General features: G+C 47.0%; 1 protein-coding gene across 4 annotated transcripts in view; it reads right to left on the bottom strand.

The window, feature by feature from the left end:
• The window catches only part of CLSTN1 (calsyntenin 1), a 353,579-nt gene that overhangs the window by 119,147 nt on the left and 209,239 nt on the right, over positions 1-25,193 (bottom strand). For all 4 annotated transcript variants that reach the window (XM_086921388.1, XM_086921386.1, XM_086921385.1 and 1 more), the window contains one exon: positions 11,376-11,624. In XM_086921388.1, the coding sequence (XP_086777514.1) occupies positions 11,376-11,624 (249 nt within the window). The remainder of the gene's footprint in view (positions 1-11,375; positions 11,625-25,193) is intronic.

Genomic DNA, 25,193 nt, shown 5'->3' with positions numbered 1-25,193 from the left:
CGGCATTTATTTTCTTGCTCTCCTGATCAGGAGGGGGTACATCACCATGGCTCCTGGTGGTTGAACGCTTTCTGGCGGTATGTACCACCAGGGAGCCGGAGGGGTAACTGGCCATGAATGTATAGAGGGTCACTAGGGGAGGCTTTATATTGTCTTTCTACCCTAGGCGTAATAATTCTTGCCTGAACAGGCTCCTTGAAAATCTCAGTGGCCGGTTTAAGGATCACTTTTAGCATCAGGAGATATTGGATGGAGCGTTGAGAAGAGGGTTTCCACAAGGACATCATCCTACTGTGGAGCTCGACATTGTGGAACGTGGCAGCACTGTATAGTACATCAGATATGCAGTGACATGTGGTGGGGAAGGCCTGGCAGGGTACAAATATGTGTCATATCTGCAGGGGGTTCAATATCTTAATCATCCCAAGGGTACGGGCCTTGTGGATCATGAATCTGGTCATACGGGAGTGTAGGACTGTCCCCGCCACCTCAGTGTGAAGAATCCCCCAGGTGAGTGCTGTGGGGACTATAAAGGCAACACAGGATGTACAGGAGGCAGAGTGAGGGGAAGGTGAAGGATGAGCAGGAAGTAGAGGGGAGGTAGCCCTGTTGGCTTTCCTAATCCTCTTGAGAGGGACAGGCCTCGTGGGTTGATGGACTCCTTAATAGTCAGTCAACTTCCTCTTATGATAAGTAGGGTCCTTCGGCACCAGCAGAGGCTTTGCCAAGATAATCCCAGTGCCCGGCTAAATATGTATCCTCTGTTGCAAAGCGTCCAGATGCTCTTGATACAGCTCAAGGATCGTCTGCCCAAAAACTTCGGAAGTCACAGAGGAGGCAGCAGTGGAAGATGGCCTCTAAGGGATGGATGGTCGCCAATCAGTGGGTGCTAAGCTCAATCTCTGCAGGTCTTGGCACCAAACTCTACTTCGGTTCTGAGTGCTTCGGGACAAGATGTCTTCACCAAAATATTTGGCTCCACTACTTTCGAGTCAGAGGGCGCTCAATGGTGCACCTTCGTATCCTACGCCGAGGCGGCGGACGAGGCTCTATGCATTTGCGCCAATGTGCAACAGGCATTGGATCTATCTCGGAATGTTGATGTCAACCATGGCCGGAAGGCAGTGGTGCACCAGAGGCCTCATGAGCACGGGAGCTTGAGGCAGACGTCTCTTGATGGTGAGTAAGGGGAGCATTTGTGCACACTACGATCTATTGTTGCTTCGGTGCAGGCGGAGGATGTCCGGCCTAGATATCCGCCTTGAGTTGGTACTTTCAGGCGAGAAGGCTAGTTCGATTTAGACGCCCGGAGCACATGATTCTTCCAAATCAGACCCCTCACGCTCTCCAAAATGTCCAGAGTGTCTTCCAATTCTCGTCTGTGTGCCATGACGCGACGAGCTGTCAGTGTTTTTGTTACCGAACTCAAGACAAGCCAGACAGGAGACTTTTCTGTGGCCTGGAGACAAACAACTTACAAACTTCGTGAAGGTCTGACTTGGGTACTTGGCATGGCAAGGAGGACAGAATCAAAATGGAGTCCTTTCCATCACCAAGACATACTCGACCCGGAAAGTGGGAGTTAATAAATATGTCGCCGACACAGACTGAAATGGAACACTGTGGTTGAAAACCAGCAAAAAGCAGTATTGTTTTGTAGAATCAACGACGGGACAAATCAGAGGGCCTGGCAAGAATACCACATGGCGTCCAACTGGAGATCACGATGACACATCTGAACCAGATGGCAGAGAAAAAATTACCTACAAATGGAGTCAATGTTCAGGTGCAATACCACTAATAAGTGGAGGGACTGGGTCCCGTGACTTGGAAAAACTTAATTTGAAGAAAAATGATTTGGACATGTCCAAGCTCAACACTAGATGGCAGAAGAATGCACAGTATGAGTATGTACAGCTACACATACCTCTGACATAAATTAAATTTTCAAAGGTAAGTATATCACCACAGCTCACTTTTAGGAAGTGTAATAAATAGTTTTCAGGGGTTTCGCAGATTTTAGCCAACTGGCTAGACGTTAACTTCTCTTCACTTGGATGGGCCAGAATGGGAGGGAAGCCAATCACAGGAACCGTTAAGGTCCAGGGAGACAGTAGCTTTTCGGGTCCAGCAGGCTTGGGGTCCTCAGTGCACTTTTCATTTTTACCAGAGTCCAGCCAGGAAGGAGTCCTAATGTGCAGGATGCTGAAGAGATGCATAGAGTGTTCTTTGGGGCAACTCTGGTATCTATGAGCGTCTGGGGTCGTCTCTGGCCTCATGGCTCAATCTCCCATGATGCAGCAGTGGAATCTAGTGCAGGTAGTGTTGCTACTGGTCAACTGGCCTCCCAGTTACAGCACGGTCAGCAGTTGCTTACAGGTAAGTAAATCTGGTCTTTCTGAGGACCAAAGTCCACTTTGAGTACGGGTCCCACTGACATAGCGACACAATGGGAAGGTCAAGACTTGGTCGCCCAGCATGCACGTTGGTGTCCAGATGTTCCTGGGCAGCTGGTCTTTCCAGAAGTGCAGGTTTCCTTAACTTTTGGAGGCCCTGAACCATAACAGAAGGCTACCAAACTGGCTCTTGAAGTTACTTCTACAATCCTGGCACAAGTGGGCACAACAGCCACAGTCTCATAGGTGCAGTCCAGTCTTTAGTGCAGCCTCGCTTAGCTGGGTCCAGGCAGCAGCACATAAGCCAACAAAATACAAAATACCCATAAGGACTGTCTGGTGGGCTACAAGACCTTCTCTAAGGGTGGCTTATTAATACTAAAAAGGTTCTTACCTGCCAAAATGGTTTATTTTGCCATGCTGAGTTGGCAGTTTTAACGCTGGCCAACGGCCAGGCCTAGAGTCACATGTTCACCTTTGTCACTATAGTGGTGCACAATTATGTACTGCAATCCACTAGTGACATTTAACTTACTAGCCCTGGGTAGAAAAGTTAACTAAGTCAACCACGTATTAGTCAATTGTACAAATACTTAGAGGAGGGGTGGGGACACATGGACTGGGGTCCGGACAACAATGCACAGTGCACTAGAGTCAAAACACAAGCACCTAAGTCATCAAAAGGTTGGAGCATTAGGTGGGGTGAAACTGCAAATATTAATTTTCTATACAGTATGTGAAAATGTAAAAGAAGATGGCATTTTTAAAGCATTAGGTGCAATACAGTGAATCTCAGTTATTCCACAGTGAAGCTAATAGGTTCTACACCATCTGCAGCAGTATTGCTGAATTCTCAAACATGGGGAGGGACAAGCTTTCACAAGAACTGTGGCGTAGCTTTATATAGAAGACTATGTCTTTCTTGCAGAGTTTGAAGAACGTCTATCTTCCTATACAATCAGGGAGAGTATAGGGCAATGACAAAAGTCTATTCTTCTGAAGCAATAGGTCACATTAGGGTGAACGTTGCTTTTTAGAATATAAATACAATAAAATAAATTTAAAAAGCATATGCACCAGTAGGATGCATAAGCAAACTATGCCAGACATAACACCAGGACAAAGTGGGCAGTAAGGATTAGTTACTTACCTGTAATCCTAGTTCTCTTCCAGGGGTATACTCATCAAAGTCTTAAGCACTGAATAATCTCCGCCCATAAGCGGGAACCCGGAACATATAGACAAATACATATATATGTGTAAATATATAAAAATAGTACATAGTACTAAAAGAACTATACACATATACATGTATAAACTAATATGCAGCCCTAATCATAACCTATAGGCTAATAAAGCCATAATTACATACTTTCTGCAGAATGAAAATAATCTATAAAAACCAATGCAAGAAAACGGCATGAGCCTTAAATGCATTCCACAGACAAACCACCTTTTATTTTCATCAAAGAACATGTAATAAAAGGCAATTAGCCTAAGTAGGCTGCATAAAGAAATAACATCCCAGTACATAAAAGCAGACTGTCACCTCGCCTTTAAGGCCTCAGAGAATCTGAACACTTTGCCTTTAAGGCCACCAGGGGAACCCTGCTCCCATCATGCCCCACAGGTGGCAGTTAGGTCAGTTCTATTTTCCGGCTTGTTCTGTGAGGAACCTGGAACTTGAGCTCTATTGAATTTGATTGTTTTTTAGTCAGAATTTGTTTTTTTCTTACTTTATTAGATAGTAGTGACTTCTGGTGGTATTTTTCAATCTTTTCTGACTAATTCATAGAGGATTTTTAGTCAGTTATGCCACCTTTGTTCTACAAGTGTCCTTCCTGTGGGAAGATGATGTCCAAAACAGATCCTCATTCTGTTTGTGTGGTTTGTTTGCCATCCACACATGACATATGTTACCACTTGCAAAGATCTATTCTGCATATTAAGTTGCATGAAACACCCTAAAGATGGTAATTCACTGCCGTTTATGTATTTTGCTTACTTATGGGCTGAAAATAGCATTGCCGATCACTGCTGATTATACAGGGTAGTGAACAGGTCCTAGAATGGGACATTGTACTTTGTTGAAAATTATGTTTCTAAAACAAATAAGTGCATCAGCACATTTTTTGGGGAGCAAAATCCAGGTTACAAAATGGAAAAATCTATGGAAATTGAACTCTTATGGGAAAATATCAATTTACAACCATTTCCATATCTTTTTGTTGACATGCTCTTTCTCCGTGTATGCTTGATGCAGCTGCTTTCTTCCGAATAAGTTTGTGCATTTCAACTCGTTTTTTAAATCTGCAGAGTTGTACACTGCATAAATGTGAACATCCCGGGTTATTTTATCATAAGGTTTATTTATCGGTTTGTGTGTGTTTTTTAGGTCGAAGCCTGGCGTTCGCTGCGCAAGCAGTGTCGCTTATGGCGAGAAATTTTGATCTCCAGTATGGGGCTTTAACCCGCCTCTCTCTTCCAATGGCAAGCTCCATAAATGGAGGCTAGCCATTGGAAGAGAGATGTGGCAATCATTCTCGGAGCAGATTCGTGGGCGTTCTTGTGATTTTTTAAGCTCCGCCCCTTTTTTTACGTCGTGCAGCGGTGGGCCATTGTGGGTGTTGTCTTATTTATTTTTTTTCCTCACTAGGTTTGCGGCCTCCATTTTTTTCATGGAGCTGGGTGGGGCGGGCGGGTTATTTCCGCGCTGCTCCCTTCCCTTTGCCCTATCTGCCTCTCCTTTCTCTCATCCTTTCTCTTCTCTTCCTCCATCCTCGTCCCTTCTCCCGGTCTCGTTCCTTCCCTCTATTGCCCTCCCCTCGGTCCCTCTCCCCCACCCCTCCTCCCCTGCTCGCGCCCAGCCTCCTCACTTCTCTCCCTGCTTCACGCGGTGAAGATGTCTCGGCTTGCGCTCTGCTCCCGCATCCCCCTGCTCCTCGCCCTGTAGGGTTTCGGCGACGGGGAGTACCTGGGGGAAACCTATCAGATCCTCGCCTAGCTGCTGCTGAGCGTGCGCGCGGGTGTGCAGGGTGTAACGGTCTCGTTGGATTGACTTGAGCTGCCTGTCTTTTGTGCTTTTCTGTGTTTTTGACCGGGACAGTGATGAAAAGGAGGCAGGAGCCTGCGGCAGTCACCAGACGCCGAAGCCCCGCGGGACATGAGAGCTTCAGCCCTCTGGACAAGCCTTCCCTTTTGCTTCCAGGAGCTGCTCCGCTCGCCTCCCCCCCTTCCCTCCTTAGTCGCGCTCTCGCCTCCCCCCCCCCCCAGGCCCTCCCTCTGCAGCAGCTCTCCTCCGTCGCTCCCCCGGGCCCGCAGGTTTCCAAATGCCCCCAATTAACCTGACTTGAGCTGCCTGTCTTTTGTGTTTTTCTGTGTTTTTTGACCGGGACAGTGATGAAAATGAGGCAGGAGCCTGCCGCAGTCACCAGCCGCCGAAGCCCCGTGGGACATGAGAGCTTCAGCCCTCTGGACAAGGACTGCCGCCTGAACCATAACCTGTGGCTGGCTAGCAGCACCAAGAGGGCCCCGGAGCACCACCATTCCGTGGGAGTCATGAAGAGGTTCACCAGGTGAACGAAGGGGGCGGAGGAGCATGCTGCCTGGTAGGGGACGCCGTCTGCTGGGGGCACCGGGAGGCTCTTTGTACCGAGGCATAATGGAGTGTCATTACTGTTCTCGATTTGGCACGTGATTTGATGAGCCATGACCGTGGAAACTACTATCCCCGAAAAGGATGCCGATATTGAAAACAATGTGGACTTCTTGATTTTAATAACTGATGTAAAACGAATAGGTAATGTTATTCTTTCTGTGCTGTGGCATTTCTTAAGTAGCGTCCAAACCTGGGCCTGTGGTGTTCCTGGATCCAAAGCACAGTTGTATGCAGTAGTGTACGAGGTTGTTATTCCTCCACTATAGTTGTATGCCGTCTTCTTCCCAGTTCAGTGGTATTTGTCCCTCGCAGTTACAATTGCAGCCTCTCTCCTGTAGTCAGGACATAATGTTTCTACTTCTGAGGTTTCATTTAGCTATTTAAGGTATTCTGGAAGTTGTTTTTGTTTGAGTGGCAGGCCGGTTACCAATGGTTTGTTCAGAACAGCCAAGCACTGGAAACATGGCTGTGCTCGCTTCCCCGCCCCCTGGCTGTGCTTGCCCCCCCGCCCCCTGGTTCCACTGCCCCCTGGCGGTGCTTGCTTCCCTGAATATTTTGCTACTTAATTAATAGGTCGAATTGGTATTTAACTGATTGATACTCATTTTATCAAGCTAAAAAGAGAGACAAGGGGAGTCAGTGTGCCGGGATTTGAACACGTGACATGAATAGACTTGGACGATCAAGCTATTTTGTTGGGGTTTCCTCCAGTTTTGTTTTTGCCCACGCACCAAATGTAGCATAAAAACATGGAAACATAATGTAACCCCCTATAAGCTACAACCTTTCTACCAATTCACCAGCTACCCTTAAAACCATAGATTCCACCTGCTCTCCAAATTTACCAAGAACGTTGTTCCCTGTGTGTGCGTGGGAGGGGGGGCTGTGTGTGTGTGGGTGTGTGTGTAGAGGGCTCTGTATGTGTTTGATCGTTTTTTCTGGCCCCTGTTCCCTGTGTGGGGGGGGGGGCTCTGTGTGTGAGGGGGCTCTGTGTGTGTGGGGGGGAGCTCTGTGTGTGTGTGGGGGGGGGTCTGTGTGTGGGGGGGGGTCTGTGTGTGAGGGGGGCTCTGTGTGTGTGTGTGGGGGGCTCTGTGTGTGTGTGTGGGGGGCTCTGTGTGTGTGGGGGGCGCTCTGTGTGTGGGGGCGCTCTCTGTGTGTGGGGGGCGCTCTGTGTGTGTGTGGGGGGCTCTGTGTGTGTGGGGGGGCTCTGTGTGTGGGGGGGCTCTGTGTGTGGGGGGGCTCTGTGTGTGTGTGGGGGGGCTCTGTGTGTGTGGGGGGGGGGCTCTGTGTGTGTGTGGGGGGGCTCTGTGTGTGTGTGGGGGGGCTCTGTGTGTGTGGGGGGGGCTCTGTGTGTGGGGGGGGCTCTGTGTGTGGGGGGGGCTCTGTGTGTGGGGGGGGCTCTGTGTGTGGGGGGGGCTCTGTGTGTGTGTGGGGGGCTCTGTGTGTGTGTGGGGGGCTCTGTGTGTGTGTGGGGGGCTCTGTGTGTGTGTGGGGGGGCTCTGTGTGTGTGGGGGGGGCTCTGTGTGTGTGTGGGGGGGGCTCTGTGTGTGTGTGGGGGGGCTCTGTGTGTGTGGGGGGGCTCTGTGTGTGTGGGGGGGCTCTGTGTGTGTGTGGGGGGGCTCTGTGTGTGTGTGGGGGGGCTCTGTGTGTGTGGGGGGGGGGGCTCTGTGTGTGTGGGGGGGGGCTCTGTGTGTGTGGGGGGGGCTCTGTGTGTGTGGGGGGGGCTCTGTGTGTGTGGGGGGGGCTGTGTGTGGGGGGGCTGTGTGTGTGGGGGGCTGTGTGTGGGGCGGCTGTGTGTGGGGGGGCTGTGTGTGGGGGGGCTGTGTGTGGGGGGGCTGTGTGTGGGGGGCTGTGTGTGGGGGGCTCTGTGTGTGGGGGGCTCTGTGTGTGGGGGGCTCTGTGTGTGGGGGGCTCTGTGTGTGGGGGGCTCTGTGTGTGGGGGGCTCTGTGTGTGGGGGGCTCTGTGTGTGGGGGGGCTCTGTGTGGGGGGGGCTCTGTGTGGGGGGGGCTCTGTGTGGGGGGGGGCTCTGTGTGGGGGGGCTCTGTGTGGGGGGGGGCTCTGTGTGGGGGGGCCCTGTGTGGGGGGGCTCTGTGTGGGGGGGCTCTGTGTGGGGGGGGCTCTGTGTGGGGGGGGCTCTGTGTGGGGGGGGCTCTGTGTGTGGGGGGGGTTCTGTGTGTGGGGGGGGTTCTGTGTGTGGGGGGGGTTCTGTGTGTGGGGGGGGTTCTGTGTGTGGGGGGGGGTTCTGTGTGTGGGGGGGGGGTTCTGTGTGTGGGGGGGTTCTGTGTGTGTGTGTGGTGGGGGTTCTGCGTGTGTGTGTGGCTCTGTGTGTGTGTGGATTTGTGTGTGTGTGGCTTTGTGTGTGGATTTGTGTGTGTGGATTTGTGTGTGTGTGGCTTTGTGTGTGTGTGGCTTTGTGTGTGTGTGGCTTTGTGTGTGTGTGGCTTTGTGTGTGTGTGGCTTTGTGTGTGTGTGGCTTTGTGTGTGTGTGTGGCTTTGTGTGTGTGTGTGGCTTTGTGTGTGTGTGTGGCTTTGTGTGTGTGGGTGGGTGTGTGTGGGTGGGTGTGTGTGTGTGTGGGTGGGTGTGGGTGGGTGTGGGTGGGTGTGGGTGGGTGGGTGTGGGTGGGTGTGGGTGGGTGGGTGTGTGTGGGTGGGTGGGTGTGTGTGTGTGGGTGTGTGTGGGTGGGTGTGGGTGGATGGATGTGTGTGTGTGCAAATGCAATAGGTCTCGCATTGGCAAGAGATTAAGCTATTGACATTGTAAATGACAATGCCATTTATTTATCGGTTTTCAAAACCAACACATAAATAAAAAATTTGTCAAAATAGCTGTAACTTTGGCAAAGGCAAGACCATTGCATTGTAAATGCTTGTTTAGCTTTATGAACCATCCTTGACACTTCAGAGCTCGGACTGCTGAGTGCCCGACGAGCAGGTGGGAGGTGGGGGTGGGGGTGGGGGTCGGGCCGAACATTGGAGTCTTCTCAGCGACGTACCCTAGACTAGCACCAAGACAGACGTGTACTCACTGACTAGCCTAGTCAGAGTGTATGTCTGTCTTGGTGTTGTAGAACAATGTCGGGTTTCTTAGTATCGAACTGCAGCAGTATTGACTTAGGAATAGCTACTACCACTATATCAAGGTGATTATATATGACTAAGTGTGGTACCTCAGTATAGTTTGTTTTTTTACTATCTAGCTGCATCAATATTGACTAAAGAATACTATCACTATATTGACATGGTAATTAAATATGTGTAGATGCGTAGATTTACAATGGCATAATAAATACGCCTGTAAGCTGTTTTGCTGCCTTCTGCTGCGGACGGCTAGTCTTTTGCTTTTCGAGGGAACCTGCTGCGCTCGCTGCATCGCCCTGGTGGGACTCGTGGTCCCAGGGTGCACCACCACTGAATTGGGCACAGCTGCTGCATTGGGGAGGCGCTGACACCGCGCTATAAAGCGCCGCCTTGCCCCACGCAACGCGGAACGCCTGTAATGCGGTTTGGCTGCCAGGGCTGCTAACGGGCAGTCTTTTGCTTTTCGAGGGAAACAAAGTGTCCACATTGTAAATAAACCAAATATACATAGCTTCATGTTGTTAAATAACTAAAAAAACGAAGATATCTGTGTTTGTTGTAGGAAAAATGGCCAAATAAAATGCTGCAAAATTGCCATATTTGTGCCGCTAAATTTCCATTTTTGTGCCGCTAAATTTGCTAATCCACGCCACTATATCCTGGGGCAGTTGACATTAGGAGATGTACTTTAATATTCCGCACTCTGTTTAATCCTCTCAATACTTTTATATTTGCTTGTTTTACAGAAACACTGCATTACAATGCCAGGCACTTTTTAAAATCAAGCTTTCCTTTTATTTGTTATGTTTTCTGTAACATATTTTAAATAGCCAGTAGGTCACAGACTTTTCACTGTGCTTGTAGGGCATTATGAATTGTAGTCCAGAATCTTAAAGTGCGATGGAAGGCAATCTAGAATTCTGTGAAAGATAGTTAGCTATTGTCTAAGTGTTCCTGAGGTGTGTACGTTAGTCTTAATAAAACCTTTAACTTGAAGAAGGTCTACACCGACAACTTCCTAACACCTTCCCGATGGCCTAAGTTCTGGTTGCAAGAAACGTATTGTAGGCTTAACAAGAAATTCTGGGGTCTTACAAGCCACACATTACTTAGCATGGGTCAACTTTATTATCACTTATATAAGTTTGTTTCTTATCTCATTGCATTCCTTGTCCATCTTGGGCTTGTTCCTCCTTTGAAGCATAGCTCTTTTACTATCCCCATGATAGGCTAGCTTCTGTCTTATCACTGCTCAATTTTAGAGAACTACTTTTTTTTCTTATTTTTGGTTAACACTCCATCTGTGTAGATGCTTTTTCCAGCTATCTCCCACCCCCACCTTGCTAAAAAAAAAAAACACCACTATCCTCTCTGTTTGCTCTCTCTCGTGGCTGCTCCCTCTCCTGTGTACTTCTCCCCTCACATTCTCCCTACCGCGCTCCGTGTGGCTGCCTCTCTCGTGTGCTTAGCCTTCCATGCCAATTGCGGCAGTCTCTCTTGTGTAAATCTTTCCAGTGTTGCTCTCTCCCTCTTACCCGCAAAACTCCCAATTGCTTTTCTTAATTCACTTCACCATTCATATTTAGAAAATATGTTTGAGAGAGGGCCAGGTAGCAAACTGCTGCCCGCCCTAAACAAGTGCGTTTGTGCACTTAGACTTTTTTTTTTAACTTACTTATCTAAGTGGTCCCCAGCCATGTTAGTTCGGGCAATAACAAAAAAACAAATGCCTGCTTAATCCTGTAGGTGCATGCATGTGATGATGCATGCAAGTCTACCGAATGATGCAGATAGCAACAGCAGCCACATCATAAAGGCTTTTTGTTGTGGATTTATAAAGGGGATACCTGCTGGCTTTGCCGTACTTGTTGTAGGATTTGCTCGTGTACTGCAAAAAAAATAATCCATGAATGTTATAAATTTTTCAGATCATCTTGTTGTTTATGCAGAAAGCATGCCAAATAAGAATATCTCAACCTATAAATAAGCTGCATAATTGTGAGCCATACATTTTACTTTGGAGGAACTATTATACACCGAACAGGACTGTGTATTCTGGCAAATCAATGCAAAATTAGGTAAGTGACTTGTGTAAAGACCGGTTTTTGGGACCGAATACTGATGTGAAAGGCAAGTGAGAATGGATAACAAAAGCTACTGACAGAGGGACAACTAGTTGGACAAGTTCTGGCTCAGATTAAATACCTGCTGAGCCACCTCGAAATTTGAATTATGTACATACCTGTTTTATCCGAGTTGCACAGGATGGTCTCTTTCTCGCGTCCGCCGGCACTGTGTCGCATCCAGACAGACATGACGAAGGGCTCCTTTAGGTTTGTTGTCACCACCCCCAGGGGAACTTTCACTGCCTGCGTCCCATTAAACTCAAACACCTGGTCGCTGTCATGGCCGTTATCAGTTGGCAGGCCCACAGTCCAATTGGCAGTACTGCTCGGTTGAGGGAGCAACTCTGCGGTGTCAGAGGACGCACCTGCAATGAACAGACATTAAAGGAGGAAGGAAACAAGAAATGTTAGAGGAAAACAACACTTTATACAAAAAACGGTACATTTTACTGTTGCTGTCCAACAGCGTAAGCGTGACATTTTTATAACTGGCTGAAATAAGTTAAAATGGCAGTTTGGAGACTTTGAAAACCACCTGCATTTTTCTTTCGAATAAATTACAAGAATTTCCAATAGGGATTAGTGACCAGCACAGACACCAGACTACCACTGTCCTTTCAGTCTCTTCATTGGCCAAAGGAACATCAATGTTCCTTGCAAAAAAAGCTTATGCCCTAAAATGTGGGACCACCAGACTAAAAGACAAAGTGATAGCTATTACTCCCATTGTTTTGTTTATTGCAGAGATGGTTGGGGTGTGGTTTAAACATTACATTTGCATTAACTGAAGGGGCACCCATCCCTACCAAAAAGCGCATACATTGCAATCCCAGCCAGAAACAAATACCAACAAAGTATGACCTTCATTGTGTTTGGCTTCAACTTTTTTAGGGGCTTGGTCTGCAATTGTCAGCTTGTGTTGCGAGAAAGGAAGAATTCACTAGATCGAATGTCCTTAAGTCAATCCAACACAAGTCTTATGAAAGCTTATATATGAACTTTAACTCAATTATTCCGGTGTACATACAATGCAACCAATCATTATGCTGCAGCCCTGAAGTTAGTCACATTCACCCAAGCTCTCACTTCAAAAAATGTGTTTCCCTATTTAAATAGGATGAAAAAGTAATTACATTATCCAGAGTATTAAATCAATTTCAATGTATTATTAAGATGTGGCTCACCAAGGATGTCCAAAGACATACACAATCAAATAATTTCATATTAATACAGATATAAAAAGCTTTTTAAAAATGTAAATATTGTATAACAGTTTACATTCCGGAGAAAAAAAAATTGGCACGCTTTTTTAACTGCACTGAAATTAAATTCTCTGAAAAGAGGTGTTCCAGATTTTGTACCCGGTTTCTGCATAATTCACATATCCTATTCTCAAAAGATCGCTTTTGCCACACACACGTTACATTCTTAAAGGTCAAATACTCATTCTTAGTAAAAAGGAACAATCAACAAACTCCATGAACTAAGTTCCACATTAAATACAGCTGTGGGGTTTTCCATATACAGGAGGTTACAACTGATCGTATTGATCTTTTTTCGAGGAGAAACCTATGTCCAACACAGATATTACAAGACGATTGTAGCAGACATTTCAAATGCGACATTGACCTGGCTTCAAAGTCATTTTGCTTGATGTTAATTAAACTGGGAGCCTAAATGAAATTTCTATAAAAGAGAAAATCAACTCTACAATACCTTCCTAGATAGTTCTCTTTGCTGTGAAAAAGCTGATGGCTTTAACGTAAAACTGCAGCTAAATCCAGCACATATGTGCCATTCAGAGCATTGATTAACACCTGAACGCCTTGAGAAGTCCAGCTACAAATAGACACGATGCCCCACTTTCCTGCTGACCAAATTAAATTTTGTCCAAATGCCAACATGTTACATATTAAGGGGGAAGATACCTGTATCAGCAGCTCTGTATCAATTATTGGTGTCCTGAAATTAGAATTTTTCTCGGCCAGCTGAGAATCCTCAGCAAAAATAATATTTAATCTGACAGTATTCAATCACACTTACAATCGGTGCACCTCTTTTTACCTTCAGGAACCTATTTGCTTCAGTAGCTGAATGGATATACATCAAGACCTGCCTCCAACAGATATATCGACATCCTAAAACACCAGTGTACACAAAGTAAATGTATGCCTCAGAGTTAAAAGGCAGGTGCATTCTAATCTATTAACTTACTTTCTACAGGAGTGGCAATTTCAAAACTCAACATGGGTGGAGAAAAGGGGTTTGGGGTGAGTGGTTTAGGTTTTTAGGACATGGCAGCAGTAGCACTTGTGACATGGTGGCGGAGAACCTTTATCCATAGACATGACATTTTCGATTGCTATTAACTTGGGCCTATTAAAACATATCAACTACATTTCAAAATTAATTTGCTTTGGCAATTTTTATGTAGATTGCTCAGGAAACAATGAACCAGGAAAAATACTCCACCTTACATGCTTTTTCCGCATGTAATAAAGTGTGTCTAGTGGAAACAGGACTAAGTGTTGTGCATAATACACCTGCTGAGAATTATTAGTTCCAACATTTCTCTATAAGCTCGCAACAGGGGAAATGGGAGGGCGCATGTGACTCTACAGCACCACAAGCCGAATGTTATAAGTAACAATGCACGTTTGCCGCATGGGCTCCTGTAGATCACATTCTTAGCACAGGCTAAAAGGCACTGCCCTTCTCGTTAAATGGTGGCTTTCGAGCAGGCTATGTTTGGAGAAAAAAAATGTAAGAACAGTTTTCCAAAAATGAGCATCCTGAAGGGTAGGAAAATCCACATACTAACGCTTTGTGTGAGTATGAGATGTAGATTATATTGCACCTTTACAAATGTCTGCAAGTAGATTATTACCCCTAGCGGCTTCCTTTTTACGAGGAGAATGTGCTCATGGTACAGTATGTACTTCGCTGTGGCATAACACACTACTTACCCCTGTAGGAAAATGCTCCTTTTTGACACTGTCACTCCCACTTTTTGCCTAGTAATTGATGCAATTTTGACAGAGGTGCAATTGGTTCCTGCTATCCAGGTCCCCAGTGGCAGATCTTGCCTTAAAACTGTACAATTGTTCCCCCAATTGGCAATACCTTTAGCACCCCTGTGCGTCTCTAGTAAATAGCACCCCAAGTACCTAGGGCATGGTACTGGTACTAAAGAGGGTCTCTGAGGGCTGCAGCACGTATTGTGCCAACCTAATGGACCCCATGAAGTCATGACTTGGCACACCTCCTGTGTGCCATGTCAGCAGACACTGCATGCAATATTTGCAAGTCACCTCTATAACAGACCTTACAGCCCTAAGGCACGGTGCATTATATTATATGTGAGGACATATCTGAATGAGCAGATATGCCCCTGTGATGTCCAAGTCGATTTTTGGACATTGTGAGTGAACAATGAAGCCATCTTGAGTATATGTACTGGGTACTGGTGATTTTGATTTCCCCAGCTACATGATGGCTTTGCTGAAACCAAAGATGTATGGTATCAAACATGTCTTATTCATAAACCCACACTGATTCCAGTGATGGATGTATTAATATGTGCACCCAGAGAACACCTTAGAGGTGCCCCTCCCCTGAAATCCTTCCACCCTCTAGTGTACTGGCTGACTGGTGTGGAACAGCCTGCCACCACAGACTGGTTTCCGGCCCCCTGTAGGTGACAGTCTCTAAGGGCAAAAACAATGCCTGCTTTGGCCGGAGGTGGTGTACCCTTCTCCAAGGAGGATGGATACATAATCAGCATAACAAGTCAGGTGGCTTCAAAGGTCTCTGCGCCTTTAATATGCAACCCCGGCTTCCATCAGACAGGAGAAATGCAACCCCCTGCACCGGGCCCACCTGGCACCAGGACAGATGGGAAACATTAGCTTGTCATGAGGCGTGTTGACTAGGCGGCCAGTTCCACCCCTAAGGTGGGCTACCTGATGTGAACATAAACTAGAATTACACTATCTTGGTTTTGGGTGGAATTAGGTTCACTGAGTCAGGGACATACCCACAGGAAGTGGCCATATAAAAGGTGTAGTCACCCTAAAGGTAAGTAGCCCATTTGCTAATACCGGTCGTTCGTTAATGCCCCTAAATTAGGAAGACGACTAAAAAGAGCTGCAAAAACGAGAACTGAAGATTTGCTGTGGATATTTTGTCACCAAACCCTGCCTGCCTACACTAGACAATTGTGAAGAGATGTACTGGTCCTGCAGCAGAGCCTCTACCGAGAAACCCCATAGACTGCCAGCCCTTAGCAAATTGCCAGCAATGTATTTGGAGTAGAAGAGCTTTTTTCCTGCAGTCCGTAGGCCCCAAAACAGCAGAGTCCAGCTTACTGAGCTGCCACTCCTGGTTTGTACTGACGCAGCAGCCGCCCAGGTATAGATCAACGTGCTCCAGAAGGTTAGATCTATCTCCCCACCAAGTGAGAAGACGCCAGGACCAACCGGAGCCACACAGCACCAATACCAGAGGTACCAGACTCCTTGCAGCAACCAAAGCCTATTTGAGTCCAATACAGACTCAAACACCGAGCCGCAGTTGAGGAACGTCAGCACTGCACAGACCCACTTCCAGAGTGGCCTGCTGACCTGAATTTTTCACCTGCAACCAGCGAGACCAACAACCGCAAGTACCTGCAATGCATCCACCCAGCTAACCAAACCTCTTTGAACTCAAGCTCGCCAACCAGGGTTCCCAAGACCAGACTGTGCTGCCTCGCTTCCTAGAACCTTGTGAACTGAGCTCTCCGGTGGGAGCATCCGGACTTGTCCATAAGTCCCCCTCTGCAGCCTGTTTTTTGGTGCCCCCCTCTCCTTTGGTGTAGCGCGTAAGGCTACCAGGGCAGGTAAACTTCAACTGTTGGTAGTACTTTCGACCTTAACCCCCTCCTCACCTTAAGTACTGAAGGGGACCCCTGGAAACCTACTGCAAGTACATGTATACCTTATATGCCTTTTTCTTCCATTGAAAAGCATTGCGCATAAAAATGCATTTAAGTGAACATGTTACTCAACTGTGAAAGTCATTATTTTAAAAAGTACTTAATTGCTTACGAAGATCTTGGTATCAAAATTAATCTAAAAATAAGAGTTATTTTTCTAAATTGGTTTTGGATTTATTCTTTTGAGTGTGTGTCATTTAGTGCCTCTGTGAATACAACAAATGATCAGCACTGCCCTCTGGTAAGCCTAAACTGCTCACCCACTACCACAAAAGAGCATTTAGTGTCATCATTTTTGCCTCCGTATACCAATTAGGGGTTCCTGGAGACGCTGCCTAGAGTACCTCATTTTGGTGTACTATATAGAGATCCAGCTACCTACAACCCCCTTCCCTCCTTGAAAGGCATTAGGGAGTTAGTTTACTCTAAATGGGGATTGGCAAAAACTACAAATGCACATGAGTTCCCTTTTGACATCTTGCTCTTTTCACAAAAAAATCTCTGGATGTGGAAAGCAAATATGTACCTAAACAGTTTGGTTAACATAGAATGACAAGACTACGCTGGGCTAAAAATTAGGGTTTGTTCTGAAAAAACCTAGATCTCTGTACACCTGAATAAAAGGTTGTTCTACCCTTAGGGCTTGTTCATACTAACTCAGTGACTGCAACGAAAAATGCAACATTCCATGAAAGAAATTTTAAAGTACATCAGTGCAGTGGCTCAAAACGCAGCCCCAAAAGCTGATGGAGGACAGCATTAAGGTTCCATGAAGGAACTGGTGGCATTCTTGGAGGTATGACTCCTAAGGCCCTCCGTGAACAGTCTCACAATTCATTTTAAATATTTATTGGTGTTGACTATTTTGTTGTAAGCTGCTACAGCTACTAAATGAACTCAAATAAAGCTGTGTGCTCGACTTGACGTTTCTAAGTGCAACAAGTACCACATTTTTTGTACTGAAGCATTTAAGGGCTGCTTATTAATGACTATACAGTAGTAGACAATTAATCAAAAAGAGACTAGCTAAGAATGGGGTTGGTATGATATTTATATTATAAAGATCATGGTGACTCAGTTTAGTTTTGTCAATTGGTGGTGGCACCTGCTGGGTGTCTTTAGAAAGCCCTCACCCACCAACCTAGTTGGTGGCATGCTTCATCATCGGGCCCACCCAGTGACACCTAGCGTGTCCCGGGTGTGCTACGACGCCTGATTACAGCGGAGCAGGTATGTCACTGTGTGTGCGGTGAAGGGTGATGAGATTGTGAGTTTAAAACGGCTTGGCGGGGGTCCCAGTACCCGGAGGGTAAAGACGCTTTATTATCTGGGCCTCAGTCAGCGGTTAAAAATAAGGCTGTGGGACGTTAGAGGCGAGTTACGACCTCCCACGTCCTTTAGAGTGTCAACATGTTTCAGCCAGTGCCTTATCAATATGCTGGCTTTCTTCAGGACTGATAAAAGGGTGTGTGTGATTAAAACTAGTGGGTGTGTAGTGCAGGCTATGTGTCTACACGCCCTAAAGTGTATATAACTGTGAGAGGGGGAATTCCCTTCTCAAGATCACCTGTATATATAACAAAGGACAAGGACAAAACATACAGAGGAAAAAGAGTCACTAGGAGATATTGATCATAGGTTATGACAGCCGGCTTAATAGCGGGGGGGTGCAGGCTATAAGCGGCTCAAGTGTAATGGTACTGGTGGTACCATTATGGTGAAAGATCGCACTAGAACTTCGTTAGTGAAGTGGTTTAAAAAAACGATATTTACAACAGTGGTGAGAGAGGTGAAAAAATGAGGCGTAAGGGCTATTTCTTACGCTAGTTTTAAGTTGTTTTCTCTTCAAGGTTATTGAAGTGGCAAGGGGTTGACCCTATGTGGAAGACAAAGGTAGGACCACTGGGGTTAGGAGACCTGTAGGGAGAAAAGAGTGGTGGCGCTTACCCATAGTAGAGGTGGTAGTTCAGCATACTCACAGGATTTTTGGCCAGCGCCGGCTTTGGACCTGTTGTGCCTCCTTCGCAGAACCGGTAAGTAATGGCCTGCGCTGCCGGTTTATATACTGAGGCTGATTGGTTGAGCGAGGGCACCTGGAGGATGGAAGGAATGGTGGAAAGACTCGAGTTTGTCGAGTCATGATCGCGCTCAGGTGAGTGCCGGTAGCTTCGCGTTGGTGCGCGGTGTAGTGGGCGATGTCTGCACATGCGCGGTGCGGTTGACTCATCCGGCGCATGCGCGGTGGATTAGGTCTGCCGCGCATGCGTGTAATTGGAGCGCTGCCTATGGGATCCTATCGGTATGCGCTGGCGATTAGCGCATCTGTTATTTTTACACGTGCTAGGCTCCTGGGCACGTGTGATTGGTGCTTCAGTTGTGTGTGCACGTGCTGGCTCCTGTGCATGAGCCCTAGGGGTAAAGCGCACGTAGTGCTGGTGGGTGGTCAAATTGGGGTAATTGCGCTAAAGGGCAAAAGTTACCCTCTACCCAGGCTAATGGTATAAAAGGGGGAAGCCGGACATTATCGTGAGGGCTTTGGGGACACAGTTCATGATAAACCTTATGGGCAAGGCGGACCAATGTTTAGAACTAAGAGGCTCAGGGGGTTATGCAATTAACAGGGGACAGGTAGTTGAGCCCTGGGATCACAGGTTGGTCAAAGAGTTTCAGGGGATGGCGTCGTTCAGACCATGTGTAGCAGTAGAGAGACGGTATATCCATCTCTGCTCTTTGCTAAGTAGTTTCTTGTCATTATTGGTGGGGTTTTCAGGGATTTGCTCAATGACTGTCCAGGTAAAGTCATTGGGTGTGTGGTAGTGGGTGATGAAGTGGTTAGTCAACTTACTGATGTTCTTCTTGCATCGCATGGTGCTACGATGCTCGGTTATCCTGGTTCTGACTTTGCGTGTAGTCATCCCCACGTATCTTAGGCCACACGTGCATGTAAGTAAGTAAATCACATTCCGTGAGTTACAATTGGTGTGGCTCCTTTGGGACCAGATTTTGTTGGGTTCGAGGTTCAGAGTTTTGGTGTGAGATGTGAGATGGCACACACTGCAGTCGTTGCAGGGGTAGTGTCCTGTTACCCTGGGCAGGCCCCATGCATTGAGTATTGTGTTCTCTGGTGGTTTTGGTGGTGGTTTCGGTCGAGTGCTGACTAGTTGGTCTCGCAGGTTGTGGCACCTCTTGTAATCAAACCTGGGTAGTTCTCAGTTCCTCTGTCCTGAATTGATGATTCTCCAATGTTTCTTGATGATTTTTGCAACCTCATTGGAGGCGGTATTGTAAGTGGTGACACAAGTAGTTGGTTGTTCCTCATCTTCTTTGGTGATGTCTTCAAGCAGTGCTTCACGGTTTTGGTTTCTGGCCCTTTTCTGTGTTTTCTTAATGATGGCCTTTGGATAACCGCGGTTTCCTAGTTTAGTGGCTAGGTCTGCTGATTGTGATTTGTAATCACTCACATTCGTGCAGTTTCTTCTAATACGAAGGAACTGGCCAAATGGTAAATTTTCTTTGAGGGGGCGAGGGTGGAAACTGGTGTAGTGAAGCAACGAGTTCCTCGCTGTGGGTTTGTAATAAGTGGTGGTGACGAGGGTTCCATCTTTAGCTGTAATTTCCAGGTCTAGGAAAGGAAGTTGGTGGTTGCTGGCTGTGCTAGTGAAGTTCAAGTATGGGTCTCTACTGTTAAGCCAGTTTAAAAAGCTGTCCAGCTCATGCTGTGAGCCCTGCCAGATGACCAGTATATCATCAATATACCTGTGCCATTTCAGGATATGATGTCTGAACGGGTTGGATTCCACAGCGATGTTGGTGCTTTCAAAGTGATGTACATATAATCCAGCCACACTCGGCGCGAAAACAGGTGCCGTCGTACTCAAAATAATTTTCTTTGAGGGCGAGGGTTGCACAGGCCAGTACGAAGCTCCTCGGGTGTGGTAAGGCCAGGGAGATTCTGCCAGGATGTCATGTAGTACCTGTAGGGTGGCATCTTGTGGGAGACTGGTGTACAGGCTTTCCACATCAAGCCCTAACAGTAATTGGGTGTAGGAGCTTCGTACTGGCCTGTGCAACCCTCGCCCTCAAAGAAAATTATTTTGAGTACGAAGGCACCTTTTACCTGCAAACAAACGCAACATCCATGGGCAGTGTTTTCGCGCCGAGTGTGGCTGGATTATATGTACATCACTTTGAAAGCACCAACATCGCTGTGGAATCCAACCCGTTAAGACATCATATCCTGAAATGGCACAGGTATATTGATGATATACTGGTCATCTGGCAGGGCTCACAGAATGAGCTGGACAGCTTTTTAAACTGGCTTAACAGTAGAGACCCATACTTGAACTTCACTAGCACAGCCAGCAACCACCAACTTCCTTTCCTAGACCTGGAAATTACAGCTAAAGATGGAACCCTCGTCACCACCACTTATTACAAACCCACAGCGAGGAACTCGTTGCTTCACTACACCAGTTTCCACCCTCGCCCCCTCAAAGAAAATTTACCATTTGGCCAGTTCCTTCGTATTAGAAGAAACTGCACGAATGTGAGTGATTACAAATCACAATCAGCAGACCTAGCCACTAAACTAGGAAACCGCGGTTATCCAAAGGCCATCATTAAGAAAACACAGAAAAGGGCCAGAAACCAAAACCGTGAAGCACTGCTTGAAGACATCACCAAAGAAGATGAGGAACAACCAACTACTTGTGTCACCACTTACAATACCGCCTCCAATGAGGTTGCAAAAATCATCAAGAAACATTGGAGAATCATCAATTCAGGACAGAGGAACTGGGAACTACCCAGGTTTGCTTACAAGAGGTGCCACAACCTGCGAGACCAACTAGTCAGCACTCGACCGAAACCACCACCAAAACCACCAGAGAACACAATACTCAATGCATGGGGCATGCCCAGGGTAACAGGACACTACCCCTGCAACGACTGCAGTGTGTGCCATCTCACATCTCACACCAAAACTCTGAACCTCGAACCCAACAAAATCTGGTCCCAAAGGAGCCACACCAATTGTAACTCACGGAATGTGATTTACTTACTTACATGCACGTGTGGCCTAAGATACGTGGGGATGACTACACGCAAAGTCAGAACCAGGATAACCGAGCATCGTAGCACCATGCGATGCAAGAAGAACATCAGTAAGTTGACTAACCACTTCATCACCCACTACCACACACCCAATGACTTTACCTGGACAGTCATTGAGCAAATCCCTGAAAGCCCCACCAATAATGACAAGAAACTACTTAGCAAAGAGCAGAGATGGATATACCGTCTCTCTACTGCTACACATGGTCTGAACGACGCCATCCCCTGGAACTCTTTGACCAACCTGTGATCCCAGGGCTCAACTACCTGTCCCCTGTTAATTGCATAACCCCCTGAGCCTCTTAGTTCTAAACATTGGTCCGCCTTGCCCATAAGGTTTATCATGAACTGTGTTCCCAAAGCCCTCATGATAATGTCCGGCTTCCCCCTTTTATACCATTAGCCTGGGTAGAGGGTAACTTTTGCCCTTTAGCGCAATTACCCCAATTTGACCACCCACCAGCACTACGTGCGCTTTACCCCTAGGGCTCATGCACAGGAGCCAGCACATGCACACACAACTGAAGCACCAATCACACGTGCCCAGGAGCCTAGCACGTGTAAAAATAACCGATGCGCTAATCGCCAGCGCATACCGATAGGATCCCATAGGCAGCGCTCCAATTACACGCATGCGCGGCAGACCTAATCCACCGCGCATGCGCCGGATGAGTCAACCGCACCGCGCATGTGCAGACATCGCCCACTACACCACGCACCAACGCGAAGCTACCGGCACTCACCTGAGCGCGATCATGACTCGACAAACTCGAGTCTTTCCACCATTCCTTCCATCCTCCAGGTGCCCTCGCTCAACCAATCAGCCTCAGTATATAAACCGGCAGCGCAGGCCATTACTTACCGGTTCTGCGAAGGAGGCACAACAGGTCCAAAGCCGGCGCTGGCCAGAAATCCTGTGAGTATGCTGAACTACCACCTCTACTATGGGTAAGCGCCACCACTCTTTTCTCCCTACAGGTCTCCTAACCCCAGTGGTCCTACCTTTGTCTTCCACATAGGGTCAACCCCTTGCCACTTCAATAACCTTGAAGAGAAAACAACTTAAAACTAGCGTAAGAAATAGCCCTTACGCCTCATTTTTTCACCTCTCTCACCACTGTTGTAAATATCGTTTTTTTAAACCACTTCACTAACGAAGTTCTAGTGCGATCTTTCACCATAATGGTACCACCAGTACCATTACACTTGAGCCGCTTATAGCCTGCACCCCACCGCTATTAAGCCGGCTGTCATAACCTATGATCAATATCTCCTAGTGACTCTTTTTCCTCTGTATGTTTTGTCCTTGTCCTTTATGTTATATATACAGGTGATCTTGAGAAGGGAATTCCCCCTCTCACAGTTATATACACTTTAGGGCGTGTAGACACATAGCCTGCACTACACACCCACTAGTTTTAATCACACACACCCTTTTATCAGTCCTGAAGAAAGCCAGCATATTGATAAGGCACTGGCTGAAACATGTTGACACTCTAAAGGACGTGGGAGGTCGTAACTCGCCTCTAACGTCCCACAGCCTTATTTTTAACCGCTGACGGAGGCCCAGATAATAAAGCGTCTTTACCCTCCGGGTACTGGGACCCCCGCCAAGCCGTTTTAAACTCACAATCTCATCACCCTTCACAGCACACACAGTGACATACCTGCTCCGCTGTAATCAGGCGTCGTAGCACACCCGGGACACGCTAGGTGTCACTGGGTGAGCCCGATGATGAAGCATGCCACCAACTACGTTGGTGGGTGAGGGCTTTCTAAAGACACCCAGCAGGTGCCACCACCAATTGACAAAACTAAACTGAGTCACCATGATCTTTATAATATAAATATCATACCAACCCCATTCTTAGCTAGTCTCTTTTTGATTAATTGACATATAAACCGGGGATCTGGACTAGCTATCTGGTCCTCTCTCTCCCTCTTGATACATGTGCGTATATACAGTAGTAGACACATCTTTTCCATTTTGTTGCATAGCAGGCTGTTTTAGTAGGTTTATGACCACTCTTAAGAAGGAGAGCACACACACACTTCTGGCAGTTGAAAATACCCAAACTCTAAGACTTCAGGTGCAACATTGCAAGATTCAGCACATTGACGGTAGGAGGAACACAGCTCACCCTGATGCCTATCTAGCAGAAAGTACAGAGTAAGTCTAACAGTTGGTGTGTCTATGTAGGTGCGATGAGGATGAGGCTCATTGACGCCCATCTATTTTCCTTACTACATCCAGGGTTAGCAGAGGAAAAGAAACAGTGTGGTGTGTACTCCACTGCAATACCTTCGGGTGTTTCTGCAATTTAAAAAAAATTGCTACTTGTATAGCGCACTACTCACCCGCAAGGGTCTCAAGGCGCTTGTACGAATACTGCTGTGGAACCCTTCCTGGCTTTTCCTGTGAATCGTCCTCTCCTGGGCACCCCCAAGGTGGAGGCCAGGCATCCTTAGCGTTGTGGGGGCCGGTGTGGCGATTAAGCAAGCTATTGCCCAGAGTTGAAGAGTGGGACTCAATGATTGGAATAGGCACTGAGGCGAGAATGATCAGGTCCGTGGAATTTTTGAGCCCAAGACCCACCGAGGCGGGGAATTGAACCCTGGTCCCGGGCTAGACCTCTGCATCAGGGTCTGCCGCTCTAACCATTAAGCCACACTTCTCCACTACACAACAAGATAAAAACAGTGATTACATTAATAAAAAGAAAATCCATTTATGACACACATGCAGGCATGGACTGCCCTGTAAAGAAACATGCAGGTGGCTCTTAAAAGGATAATTAACTGGGGATGTCTTTCGAGTAGCAAGAGAAAATAAAGATGCACTCTTTACTCCACAAAATGCCAACTAGGCCTTCAAGTCAGATTTGATATAGAATGGAAAGATGTCTTGATCTAATATCAGAATAGAGTCCAGTAGAGGACAAAACATCCACCTAATGCAAAGGAGAGCATGGTGCATGACGTGATCAGGCTTCCGACCTGGAAACATTTGCTTAGCAGTAGCGAATGTGTGTTTTTACAATACAATGACGGCACTACTGTGAGCCAGAGTGGGATAACACAACTGACTCCATAGAGTTGCATATGGAAATTAGCAAGTGAATACGTGAGCTAACAGACAGTTTGGCACTAATCTTTGGAACTCTTAGTGCCTCAATTGTCCAAAGTGAAACCAGAAAACCCAGTTAAATTGCGGAGTCACTGCTTAAATTGGGTGACCATAGTCAAATATTTTCTTTCAGCAAAATTCCTTTTTCTTCATTATCCCGTATGAAAGCATTTTCAAAGAAACAAGTTCAGAATACCAGTTGTACAAAATCCTATTGCATTTGCACATACAGGGTTTATATGACAACTATCTTGCTGCTTACTTCCCTTGATTTCAATAAGCTTTTTCTGTCAGCCCTGCCTAGTACCACGCAATGCAGGGTAGGCTAACGCAATTTAATGGCTATTCCTGCATCACCTCACTGCCATTAAATGTTACGCATTAATGCCCATAGTTGGTCAAAGCTCTGCAGCTCATGTCCCTGCAGCCTTAGCACCCCACACTGAGTAGCTCTGCTGTGTTCAGCCAGAGTGCGAGCTGGGCCAAGGCTTGAAGAGGAGACTGTGGTTGTCATGGTTACACCTTCATTTCTGCCAGGGCCCGGCACTCATCACGTGCTGACCCTCTTTCTGGAATTAGACTGCACAGCACGTTGTTGCATTTCCTTCTTGTGGTGCCTGGTCAAAGCTATCCGTATGCTGTTTTAATAAAGGCACATGACCTGACCATCAGTGTCACAAACAAACCAGTACTAAGGGTTCCGACGCTCTTGGGGATCAG

This window comes from Lissotriton vulgaris, chromosome 5 (assembly GCF_964263255.1).
Source record: "Lissotriton vulgaris chromosome 5, aLisVul1.2, whole genome shotgun sequence".
Classification (NCBI taxonomy): Eukaryota; Metazoa; Chordata; class Amphibia; order Caudata; family Salamandridae; genus Lissotriton; species Lissotriton vulgaris.
Note: the sequence above shows the minus strand (reverse complement) of the source record. Positions and strands in the feature narration are given on the sequence as shown.